Raw genomic sequence first — 13,380 nt, forward strand, 5'->3', positions numbered from 1 at the left:
TCCTCTCCTCGTCTTCATCTTCACTGTCCTCATTCTCGTCCTCTTCCTCTATCTGTATCTCCAAAATCTCCTCCATCTTCTCCTCTTGTCCATCTCCCCCGTTTCCGCCCTCTTCTTGCTCATCCTCTGACGTATCTCCCTCTTCACCTACCCCTTCCTCTTCTTCTTCTTCTTCCATCTCCTTCTCTTCCACTCCATCATCTTTTTCTTCCTCCATATATTTCCAAAGACATTTTAATCTATTCATTATTATTCGTTTTGCTATGACTTCAAATCCACTTTTTGCACCACCTTCTGCGACTTGCGCTGCATTATCACTTAACGCCTGATTCGACATCCTTTCAAATACTATAGAAAAGCAGTTTAATTCATTTCAAACGCTTTTTATACTTTTGAGTTTCGTGTTTTTTCAGTCACGCTACTTTCACATGCCTATCAAATGATAGATACTTTACGGCCACAAATAGTTCGCGTGCTCTTATTCTTGGTTTTGCGTCTTTGTATTTTGCCTTTCAATATTAACACGTCTTTGTCTGCTGGCAATTTTTTAAAATCTCTCTATAATCGGCCTCATTTCTAGCCTTCCATGTTAAGCCACATATTTGATATTTATGAACTGTTTCATACACTTAAGTGGCTTATATAAAAACTTATCAATTATTTGCTTCATATTGCTAAATGCACACAGATTATTCAGAATTTAAACTACTGCTCCTCCATCAGTGATGGCGAAGGCAATTTCACTTCAAAGGAATTCAATTGATGCTTTTAAGGAATTCGCATGACCTAATAAACACATAGTAAACAAAAGCTATTCACCGTCCATTTCTAGTAATGAGTCTAAGCACTTTAGTTCACTTAAATCATCCACTCTATCCGTATCAACTTCTTACGTCACCATAAAATACACTCACTAGTGATGCCTTAATTGTTTGTTTAGCTCTGAGTTATTCCACGCGAGCACTCGGATCTTCGCAGGCTGCATTTCTGCTAGGCGAAATGACCACCCAGAACTATGCCAATAGCCTCTAAACCCTTCAGACAATATTATAGTCGCTGCTGCACCATTGTGAGTTCTTACGTCTTCTGAAAAGACGGGGCGCGCCACGTCATCTTTAGTGATTACGTAAGTGAAACGATTTTTAAAGGCCATCATTTTATATTTTATTAATACAAATCAAGTTTTAGGCGAAGTTTTTGATAAGACATCTCTGACTGTTCCTAATCTATATTAATTTGGCAAAATGTATGCTAATTTTTCAGCTGTTACAATCTATTTATCTAGTTGTTTTTGCAATCGCAAATAGTGGGATAAGGAGACAAATATTTTTCTAGGATTGCAAGATCATAGTCTAATTTAACCAATTATTCCTTTGTGCACTAGAATTAGCCTTAAATCACCTTATTTCTTGGTAAATCTTCTGCAGTGACCTTGACTTTCGTGATGACCTTTACGCCGCAGCCACATTCTCAAAATTTGTTAGTAGGAGGCTCTTGTTCAACTTATGTTTTTAAAACGCGTCTTCCAAGTCCATAAAATTAAATTTGTTTGGATTCCGTTGAGACTATTTTAGGATACAGTCATGAAGTCAACAAATATTTGGTTTTTGGCATGGAAATATTGCTTCAATCAGCATAGAATGTCTGCCGGCTAATTACAAATACGTTAATAAAATCAGATACATTTTACATGATGTGTACTTTTCGTCATAGGTATTTGGCTGGTTTTTTAGGCTAGTATGCAGTTGTCGACGTGTCCAAGTTATGGTAATAATCCAGAACACATATTTGCAAAAACAGCATTAGACTTGATAAAAAGTTTTTGTTGCAAACATGCTATGATATTCTTATCTATCCGAGTTACCTTTGCACTGTTTTTGTTTTGTTAAAAATACGCTGCATATCGTCGTCAGTCACGAGTGCATCAACAGGCTACCTCAATACTTTTTCATCTGGTATAAATAAAGGAAACTGTCATATTTTTGCTACGTTTTTGATGCATTCAACTGAGTAAATTTTAAGTACTTGTGGCACTGTTGGTCATGATACTCTTGATCATGCGGATGTAGGTTCCAAGTATCCCTGCGAATACATGAACTGAATCCATCGGTAAGAGATTCATAGTTTAAAATTTTGGTCTCAAGGAAATTGACTAACTTAAGCCAACTTAATTCTAGCGTAATGTTCCTGATATGACTGCATACCTTGTCATCTGCACTTAACTACTCGAATCACGAGTTTTGATTGATGGTCAACGATCACAATGGGACTAGATTTAAACGTATCGGAAGAGTTCACAGCGTGACAGCATAGTCGAGCAAAAAAGCATTGGATCTTGACCCTGATTTAAGTTTTCGATGGTTCCTTTAAATGTGATTGACGGTACCAATCTAGATAGGCAGTAAGAAATTGTTCAAAATTGCACTTATATGAAAGGAGCGGTGGCGGTAGGATGCAATTCTAGGGTGTTACTCTGGCTAAAAATTTCAGCCAAATTCGATTGGCATGCAAGTTCTACTTACTAAAGACTGTTACCCAGTCACAGATAGGGAATAGAGAATGAATTACTACAATACAGCTTACAGTTAGATAGAGATGAATTGGTCCTACAAAACCCATTAAAATCTGCCCATTTCTTTATATTCAAAAATCAATTTACTTTGATAAAAAGTCATTTTTTGTGTCTCATTATCAGCCAAAAGTGTCTAGATTTCGAGGCAGAGAAGTAGTCACAGAGAGCATCGAGAACGACACCTAAAGTTTAACTAAGTCACGTTATCCACTTGTACCTTTTTCACTTTTTTAAGGATACCTATTCTGCCTCTCGTCATTTGCTCATAATGTCGGATGCACCTAGCCATGCTCATCCCACCTATAGTAATAGTCTTTCATTCCTTCTTTACTTAGATGAAAAAAACTATTTTAATTTATATGCCATAATGTCTTCATGAATAATCGACTAGGGCGATAAATGTGAGTGCGAATGGTGTATGTGGCGTTTTAGGTATCTTAAACACAAAATAGATCAATGCTGAGAACTTCACTCACTCAAGAAATTGGCAGTTGATTAGGTAAGGAGCAACAAGAGCGCGAAGTGTAAATGAATCTAGATTGTTCGGAGTGACAGCAAAAATGGATTGGAACTTATACAAACTTGAAAAGACACTGCCTAAGTTGTCTATAGCCCCAAAGCAACGTACTCAGAAGATTTCAAATGCGGTTAGACTTCGCACTCTTGCTTGTTTTCATTAATAAAAGATGAAGTTTGTGTGTTACTACTGCTCTCCTCTTAGGGGTACTTCGGGGCTGACTGCCCTCAGGGGCCACTGTCACTCACCGAAAGCACACACTACTCACTCTTGCTGGCAGCAAAGATACCCCTCTCGAGTGCTTTTGTTGAAACCGACTCAATGCTTGTGCTCAGGTAACATTTCATGGGTGTCTTGTATAATCATCGTAATCTCCAGAGCTTTCTAAAAGCAAATCTGTTTGGCCTTATAAGCCTTTGGAATAATTGTTTAATACCAACTCACATTTATCATAATCTCAAGCCTCCAAACCCAAGTAAAGAAAGAAAGGGATATGTTTCATAGCGTTACAGGTCAGAGAAGCCACCAGTCATTTCCTCTAGTTGCAGAAATGAGTACTTACTCCACGATACTGCATCCACAACAATAATGATGACAGCCTGATTTGGTTTCGGTTGCACGTTTGCCTATACGACCTCTCCATTCTGCTTTCCTACAAATCATCTTGGATATCGCGACTCGCCATCCCCTCAATCGAAAATCCATCACGTCTACAATGCAGCCGCAGAGCTGCTCACGTGTAAAAACCTCAATTATCTACTTTGCAACTGCATGCTTCTTGTAACCTGCTCTCCTTAAGTTGGGTAGGATATTTCATCTGTCTTGTGTGGCGATTCGAGTGTACTGACTAGTCGCTTTGGTCCGGTTTCCAGCTAGGAAGTCTATACGTAGACAATTAGTATATTATGTGATGTGCTTTGCCCTTAATCACTAGATATCACCTAAGTAAGGGGCAAAGGAAACTTTTAACAGCGCTACATGGGCATTGCTGTTACATCCAAAATTTTTATTCATGACATATTGCTTCCCAAGTTATCTACTAAGTTAAAACATAAATCTAAAATGTATTTAATAGCGTTATATGCCATAACTTTTTAGAATCTTCTCAGTACTTCTCATTAAATTTCCCAAGGCAAGGATCATCTGTAGCATCTATTGAAGACGCGCCTTTTTCGTGGTCGTGTACTTACTTAATGAACGCAGGGGCGACGTACGTCAAGTGCAAGTGCATGGTAGCTTTAACATAATTACGTAAGTTATATGCTCCACAAGCCCTAGTCTCCTAATATCTCTGAAGTTTTACGGCTTTCTTGATACCTAAATAGTGTACATATTTTCATTTCCAATTTCAACCACGAAGAAACGAGAAATCAGTCCGTAAATTCAAAGTAACTTGTTCAATGCAACTTTTTACATTCCTAGAGTATACAATAGATGAACTGTTACGAATATCGGCAGCAAATTGCAGCTCAGTGGTTTCTATCTACCATATCTCTTGATGGCAATGCTCACGGGCTTGCTAGGACAGCACGCTACTCCAAAAGTGGTTCCTTAATCCATATTTTCTTTCCCTTCCTTCTTTGCCTGAGAATTTCAAATATTTGTTTTTTCTCTTATTGAGGTATTTCAGCAGGCGGATATGTAGAATTTTCCAAACATCCTGGTTTTTTTAGGTCAAAGAGTGCACGGATTTTTCGCAACAGATGAGGATGACGACGAAGACGATAAAAGTGGTCTAGACTTTGCTTACGGAGAGTAAGTTATTGACTACTCCTTCAGTGAAAGTCTGGCAAACTTTTTTTGTTTGCTTAATAGGTCTTGGGCTGTTAACATATTACTCATCACATATTTTACTATAAACGTACCTTAACTAACTAAGTACAACACGGTAAAATAAAATTTGTCGTGTTAAATATGTTTGGTTTTATTATATAGGCGAGTTTTTGTCTATACCTTACCTCTGACCACGATATTTTGCGTAACTTCCACTATGAACTAGGGCATTTATCATGAGTAATTCGACGCTGGTCTTTGTCTTCTTTAGTCGAATTTCATCGATTAGCCGCCAACCCAATCTCTGTAAGTTGTGGTGGAATCTTACAAGGCCACGGAAGTATTCACCTTGTTTATTTTTTCCAATAAATGGGTAAAGTTAGCAAAAGATCATTTAAGATAGCCGATCTTAGTATCGGACATATACAACACCCCGATTTTCCCACCCAAGTCCACGGGTCACACCTGTGACAATAGAGGGTTATTTAAATTGAAATGTGTAATTTAAACCATGGTCCTTACATTAGAACAATGGTGAACTCTGAACTCTGGTGGTTGACTCTCGCCTCAAGAACTGGTAGCAAACGCTTTAATTGTTCTATTTCTTCCCCTGCTTTTAGTCCAATTAATTTAAGAAGGAGAGTTCAATTGCTAACCTTAAATAGCTTTTTGTCTCCTATTTCGTTTTAATGGGTGGTTTTCAAAAGCACGAAGTCTGCCACAGTAAGTAAGCTTTACGAATCACTCCTATGCTTGTATATTATGCAGCGTCCTTGCATTAACATCATCAATGTGGACAATGAAAGCCATCCCCTTCTCGGTTTGTTAGACCTCTGGTTGAAGCAGTAGACTTGTGGCTCTCACTATCAAAAATTTCATGGTGATTTGCTCTTTTCTTTTCCTTTAATGTAGTTCGGCCATGTAAATCGGCGAAAGTCACCACTCGCAAAAATGTGTGCTTCGATGAGGCCTTTCAGGGGTCCTTGCAGCACTCCGATGGCGGGTCCCCGAGGCTCTTGTCGACTCCGGCGACTCGCGATAGATCGCCTCCAGAGACGTCACGATTGTCACAGACAGAATATGGGCTTTTTGGCCAAGCTGCTAATGGGTCTTTCCGGTGAGTCGTCGATTCGTAACACCTTTCGTTAATCCAACCCAATAAATCGCTTGACCTCCATTGAATATGTAAACCTTGATAACTTATATGCAGGATCATGTTTTTTAGCCATACTACGCTGATTATGGCCATTCCTGCTTAATCAAGATACATTTCTTTAAGAAAGCATTTTCATTGGGTGGGCCCATGTCATTCTACAAGCAGATTAGGATGGTCCTGTTTTTTTAAAAAATAAATGAAGAGTACAATTCTTTCAGCTATTTTTGGCTGAGAAATTCGTTTCTTTTTGCCACATGGATGTCTCAAGCTGTGAGATTATCTTCTCGTCTAAATTTTCTGCAAACTTTTTGTTTACTGACCACAGTGCACTCCAAGTAACCTGATAGTTTTTGTTAGTAGATGCAAAAACCACCATTCTAATTAAAAGACTGGGATGATTTTTAGACCCGTCTTACACTTTTTTGCTCTTTTTCAGCGAACTGCTCCTACTCTGCAATTCTTTCCTGATTGAGTTGGCTTTGTTCCACTTGACGTAGGGAAAGACAGCACTTAACATGCATTATGTCTACCACCAGAAATCGTCTTTCCCTCCCCCCTTTCGTTTTCATCTTGCGCTTTTGTGAAGCACAGATATCTTCCTCTACATCACTCAAAATTCTTGACACAGTAATCTTTTTTATTAGAAGGCATTTCTCTTACTTTCCTTTTCTCTAAAATCTAGAGTAATTCCGAAAAATGTAAAAATGGGTTTGCTACCGTGATTTGCTTCAGCGCATTCGTTCCCTTAACACGTCCTCTACCAGCATCGCATATATAAAGAAGGATTTGTTACCACACTCCCGACTGACAGGTAAGAGTGAATGATCCCATGTGACAACAGAGCAGTTTTACCCAACCGATATGCATATATGGCGTCAATGAACCCCAGAAGAGCGAGTTCCTCTTCTGTCTAGTAGCCTTTTGGAAATGAAGTTCATGAACTAAATCTGGGTAGTACTCTAGAATCACTTAAAACTACTTTTACCACCTTTTTTACCCTTGTTTATCGATACAGTTGTTTGGAAAGAGCATTTTTTTCATTCAATCTGTGGGGTCAGATTAGCGTCTTTGGCATATAAACCTAACCTATTCGGTAAACATGTCACTGACAGCCCGATCAGCAGTCGCAATGACGTGCGTAAGCTCAACTTATCTACTACTTGCTTCAACCCCTAACATGATGTTGTAGATTACTTTCGTCGTTAAGTAAGTTGGATTGACAGAAATAAGGTTTGCCTTCTTACTTATTTCCTTGCTAACTCACTTAAACCAACCTTCGTAACACGTGCGTTACCCAAGGTTTAAGGTGAAACTAAACCGCTACAGACCAAACTTTTTGCGTTTGAAATGTAACATCGCCTGCTCCACTGTAACCTCGAATAACCTCTTCGAGGCACGATTTGGAACAATCAGGCATGTCACACTATTCACTATAGTATTAATGTCAACATTTGGAAGGTCTCAACTAATAAGATTTTGTATTTATTGAATGGGGTTAAATGATTCAGCTTTCTTATGCCAATTTGACAGGTATGCTATCTCAACTATGAGTTTGAGAAGACCTCCACTCGTCATGGCCTCGGTCATTCCCCTCTCCCGTGATCCTCTCATGCAGTCGGGGATTCCTAAAGGGTTTGTGACTGCCTCTATGTCAAATCATTATGGCTTCAGTGAATAAGTTTATTTGGAAAGTTTTTACTGGCACTTTGATTCTAAATATGCTCGTTTTTAGACTTTGTATTTCTGTTGTAGTGACGAGGAGAAATACTTCGTCGATGTTACCATGCTCAGATTATTTTGGTTTTGTCCTCTAACATCGCCAAAAGATGGTGATCCAAATTTGTGGAGACTAAAGAGGTCGTGTAGTTAAACGATAAATTTAAATTCCACAGCCCTCTTCCTCCCATCATGTTTATGCGTAAATTTTTTTATTTTTTGGCATTTTCTGGTTATCCTTGAAAGTGATACAAGGCATTAGGGTCCAGAAGTGGCTTTAGTATCGCTCGAAGAACTGGAAGTGTTAGCAGGACGCGTGTAATGAAATTTCGCAGAATGTTTGGTTATTACAGCTTAAATGGGACGCAATCGGGAGGTGTAGGAAGACAGCGCTCTGCGCCGGAGACGCCAGGGGCTCTGCTCAACTCCCTCTTTCGTCACACTACCAACAACACGACAAGATCGGGTTCGATTGGCCAGGATGAAAATCTCGCCAACACCTCCTTGCCTATTGCCAAACCTCTGAGCCATATTAAACCAGTTGATTCTGTGGTGGGTGCTTCGGCCTCATTACTGTTGTGATTGGGGCTCATTATGCTCTTTCAATGCCTAAACCTCCCCAAACAAGACAATTAAGCGGTAATATATTTATAGCTTGTTGTTTAAGGGTTACTTTGCATGAATGGGAAGTCGACGTAGGTGAATTTGTAGCATTCAAGTTATCTCTAACTTAGTTTTTAAATTGCTGGTTTGCGGTGTCGTGAGATATTTTCAGTAGGCATTCTCATGTTCGCTTGCTTTTTAGTAGGCTTACATTTTACTTCATCGGCTTCCGAAACTTTTTTTCCATAGTTCAGTTTTTAACTGTTATCATTCTGCATGCGGCTTCCCAATATTTTTGGAAAACAAATCTCTCCAATTGCCTCTATAGCAAAAATTTTTCTGGTTAATTCTTCCCCTTACTGCTCTTCTAGGATCGCTCCTACGCACGCTTTCTAGTTCCACGCAATTCGTTGCAACAATCTCAAAATCCCCACCGTCGTGGTCGTCGACGCGCGGAGACGGTAGGGGGGGATGAGTTGTCCACCGCAACCGGCAAGTCGGCTCCTACACCAGTAACGAACAGCAGTCGTAGCGTAGCGCCCACTGACTACGGTGCTAGCGACAGTGGAGGCGGCCAATATCGGAGTCGGTCGCAAACTCTGTCTCTCTCTAGCATGGCTTCCCCCATTTCCAAGCCCGAGAACTCTCCCCTGCAGGACGGTACCGTGTCTTACAACATTCAGTCTGGTCAATTTCTTCCACCATTTATTAGCATTCTTTAGCCTCTTGAAGGCGCCAATTAACCCCCCTCTTTTTGCCATTCCAGTTGAGCTGACACCCTACCCGTCGAGTTCGGAGAACATTGAGTCAATCCAGCCCGTGGTGTATGATGACCCATTGATCAACTACAATCCACTTCTGCTTGATGATCCTATGGCGCCTCGGGTTACCAATCGGCGTGTATTTCCTTTCCAAGGATATGTGGTGAGTTTTACCAATTCTGATGTTCTTCTAATGGGTTATGTCTGTTCCTATTATATTGGTTATAATCAGGCTTTTAATGAGCCATTATAGATTGCTTGACTGTTTGTACACCCCTCAATTAGGTGACCTATAACTAGTAGGATCTTCTTCCGACTAATTATCTAGGTCCAGTTACTTCTGAAGAAAACTTTCCTGCGCACATTCCGATGTGTCGTCCCGAGTAGGTAAACTTCGGGCACAATTGTTTCGAAGCCTACTTTTGAGGATAAAGTGGTGGGTTGTTTGAGGATAACCAGTGACAGGTTGGTTCGCTTAATGTCCATTGCAATACGAAAGCGGTCTCTCATGGCAAGTCAGTCGGCAGCAAAAAATGCACGGTGTGGTTTAATAACTTGATAAAATCACAACATATAAGTAGTATCCATTTTCGTATTAGGTTTCAAGACTTTCCCTTCCCAGTTGGCGTAGGTACAAACCAACCGCTTTAAGATTAAGTGGTAATAGCGACGAGCAATTTTTTTATGCCCAAGAATTGAGTGTCTTTGGGCATGCTTTATTTGACCTTGGGTGATGTACCCTCTTTGGCAAACTTTTTACGCATTCCTGACCGATGTATTCTGCCACACAAGAAGCTTTAACAGCTTTGAAACAGAGCTAAACCAGGTCGGTAGGTCCGACAATCCCGAGTCCTGTTGAGTTTGTTCAGCTAACCTTTTGGATTATGGTGGTTTAGAATGAGGGAAAAATAGTAGAGAGCCTGATAAATAGCGTTGATAGACTGATGCATAGCTTGTTTTATTCTTCCCACCTGACAGCTACTGCTGTTTTAATTTTAAAATTCAAGATTAACTGTTACCTCTCAGACCTTGTTTGAACAAGATGGCTACTATTTTGGCTCTGGAGCTTGCAATTTCCTGCTTTCTTTTTTTTTCGCTTCACTCCTTTTCTTTAGGCCAGTATTTTGGGCTATAGGCGAGCGGACGAGCAAAAAAAGTGCCTCAACCGAGAGTTTCATCAGCGTTTTCCAAATGTCCAACTGACTTTGACAAAAATGCGTAGTCTTAAACTCAACCTCCTCTCAATTGCCTTGAGGGTAAGGTTCCCCTCTCTCCTTCGAATACTTGTGACGCAATTTGAAGTAATTTTTAGTTAATTCGGGTCTGTTTAATTTGCCTTTTTATGCCTATCAGCCTAGCTTAACGTCTTCTAGATACTTTTGTTCTGTTTGGTTTTGGTTTGGCTTCATCGAGGGGCCGAGGGACCAGCCTCATGTAGTCGACTAAGTTCGTGTAGTTCTAACAGAAATCGGAATTGGTGCCAATAGGAAACAGGAAGTGGCACACCAGTAGCGGCAATGCAGCAAACACCGCGCTGTAATTCCGACTGAGCAGGAAACAGTAATTTGAAGAGGGAACAAAGTAATAAAACCATGCAAGAATGAAGCACGTGAACTGAAAGGGATGAGTCGAGCTTGGGTTGTTGCATCGTCTCCATTTTACCCTGTGACGGTTCAAAACGTGAGGAAGGTAGTCGAAAACACCAAACAGGGGTGCCTAGAAGTTTCGACCACTAACTGCGGCCACCATTACCCAGAGTTTTTTTGTCGCGTCAGTGTCACAATTCTGCTATACCAAATCCTTGAAGCTCGAAAAGATGCGCGTATGCAATTCTGCAGCATACGTCCAATTAAGCTGACCATTTCATTTCACATTCCGCATTCATGAGGATATTTTGTATCATCTGACCTAAAATACTCTGTTCCATGCGATCACCGTCATAAGCTCTCACTTGAGACACTTTAAACGAATTTAACTTCAAGTGCTCCCTCGTTGCCGTCTTGACCCGCTTTTTTAACTACTTTAGATGAATTTGGACCTGTGGATTGTGGCACACGCCTATGTTCTTTTTGAGAAAATGATTTTAAAGGTAATTTTTTAAAATACACTATTCATTCATTCATTGGGTGTGTGAGGTGGTCATCATTGTACCTCCTTAAGAGGCGTACACAGGTACTTGAATACATACCAAAGGTCAATAAGCCCTATCGGGAATTGAAGAACAAATTTATATGTTGTCTTACACTTAAAAATACCACCTCGATTTCCCTGGCTGTCAAATCTGCTGGTTCTGATGTGTTGATTACTGGTGCTGCATGCCTCTTCCAGCTGTTTGTCTGCAAGTCGAATCGAAAGCTCTGCGCAGGCGCTGCCTTGCTGATCGGTGCCAAGTTGAATGATCTCAAGGGACCAGCTCTGCCTGCTTTTATTCAGGTTGGTCTCCTTATTTATTGCTTTCTACAAAGGAATTAACAAGTGCCTATTAATAATTCTCAACCATCCTCCCAGCGTGTTGGCACCTAACTCTTGTGGCCTAGAAAGCTTCTTCCGCATTATCAACTAAACATAGGTTTAGTCTCTTAAATTTTTAATGGCCTTTTTCTTGGCGCTTCTTGTGAAAGCTTACCAAATACAGCTAAGTAGTGATTTTATTCAGTGATAATTTAGTCCAGATTAGCTATTTATGCCTGCAGGTGAAGGTAACACTTCTTTTTCTAAAATTTCATTCAGGAGATTGAGAGTGAATTGCGCATATCACACCGAGATCTATTGAAAATGGAGATGGCGGTCTTCATTGGACTGGAGTTTTGTGTATTGCCCAGCCCCGCCGAAGCACAACCACACTTTTACCAGATTCAAAAGTCTCTTGGAGTCGTCGCTGTGCCACGACGTCTATCGAACCGGTCACACTCCCTCGAGGACGAGCATTTTTGTTCCTTGATGGAGTAGTGATTGGGATCACCTTTCTGTGATAGGATCCGATATACCAGACAAGTAATATCTTCTCTGTTATTCAATTAGATCTATTTGTGCCTTTTTTTAACGAAATACAATTGGTTGCTGCATCAGACGCGATGTTTTGGGTTCCGAATCATCTCCGGAGCCGTAACAAGGCATACTGCTATGGACAAACGGTTCATTATCCGTGTATAATGGAGTTGAGATGTTATAGGCCATGTCCTGTTGTTAAACTCTTAATGATTAAGGCATCCACCGTCGCGTGACCTCCTTCTTCTCTTAAACGTCATCTCCAGCATTCATCGTAGTCATTCCTCTGGTTCTACTGTAACAATTCCTTCCATGAGTATCTGGCTGGCACACCTGAATGTTGCGCCTTCTAAAAGGCGGGCTTTGTCCTCAGTGGCTAACTAACGAGATTAGGATCACCATTTTGCCTTTTCCAAGGCCCATTTGGGGTGAACCTTGGTAAGATTTGAATGCCATGTCAGGGAAGTCAAAGTCGACATTGCGGCACCTGAAAGTATCAGTTTGCCCCAGGGTATTATAGTCTTGCAATCCGGTAACCGTGCCGGTGACGTGGAGCCTCCTCTGTGCTTTTATCAGAATCCTCCAACAATAGGACAATTTTGACTTCTGCTGGCTGTGTTTTTAACTAAGAAGGGCTTGATGAGCAAGTCTGTGGGAAATTCGCATTAGAGTGAGTGCCAAAACCTCATTTGCTGTTTTCCAACTATCTCAATCTCGAGTTCTGCAACAGTAGCTGGTAATGAAGTGAGGTCAGATTTGAACGAATCAAAATTGGCCTTAACAAAGTGCTTGCATGAACACAGATTTATGGTCTTGATCTGAGGGCACGATAACCCTGTGTTCCATGCAGGCGAACACTTCTTCCAACAGCGATTGGCATAAGGCAATGTGCTCGCTTTAGTACATACTTCAACATCTACCCCTGAATTTCCTCCCCAACATCCCATCCAATTCCAACATATGCACCAGTCTTGCTGATATTCAAGTTTACTACACATTCATATCTGTTTGATAGCAAAATCTCCAACAGCTGAAGCATAAGGAAGGAATTTTTGGATCGGCTTGAAGTGCACCTGCGCTTCCGTAGGGCCAGGAAACAGGCAACGCTCCACGCCGACGGAGATTCCGGCCCGATGTTCGAAATTAACCTCGATCTCTTGAACGTTTGGAAGACACTGAATCCCACGGTTCATTTCCACCTTTATGATCAGACTTCGCACTCGAGCGTCACATATATGTGACATTAGTAGCAAGAGTAAATTTTCACCTAGTCATGCAAGGTGCAGCTTAGCAT

At 40.7% G+C, this 13,380-nt stretch overlaps 2 protein-coding genes across 2 annotated transcripts in view; one reads left to right on the forward strand and one right to left on the reverse strand. All coding sequences in view use genetic code 11, as the record gives it.

Annotated features, from left to right (window-relative positions):
• The window catches only part of EGR_09732 (hypothetical protein), a gene marked incomplete at both ends in the record, with an annotated part of 5,289 nt that extends 4,952 nt beyond the window's left edge, over positions 1–337 (reverse strand). The window contains one exon of the mRNA XM_024498981.1: positions 152–337. Within this exon, the coding sequence (XP_024346617.1) occupies positions 152–337 (186 nt within the window). The remainder of the gene's footprint in view (positions 1–151) is intronic.
• Positions 338–3,258: 2,921 nt separating this feature from the next.
• Positions 3,259–12,047, forward strand: EGR_09733 (CDK5 and ABL1 enzyme substrate; the record flags this gene model as incomplete). The annotated part of the gene is made up of 13 exons (XM_024498982.1): positions 3,259–3,424; positions 3,645–3,797; positions 4,763–4,844; positions 5,134–5,168; positions 5,775–5,979; positions 7,549–7,650; positions 8,088–8,286; positions 8,709–8,997; positions 9,104–9,261; positions 10,214–10,354; positions 11,125–11,187; positions 11,427–11,531; positions 11,829–12,047. The coding sequence occupies 13 exons, from the start codon at positions 3,259–3,261 to the stop codon at positions 12,045–12,047; spliced, it is 1,917 nt and encodes a 638-aa protein (XP_024346618.1).
• Positions 12,048–13,380: the final 1,333 nt, after the last annotated feature.

Source organism: Echinococcus granulosus, assembly GCF_000524195.1.
Source record: "Echinococcus granulosus chromosome Unknown EG_S00163, whole genome shotgun sequence".
In the NCBI taxonomy this organism is placed as follows: domain Eukaryota; kingdom Metazoa; phylum Platyhelminthes; class Cestoda; order Cyclophyllidea; family Taeniidae; genus Echinococcus; species Echinococcus granulosus.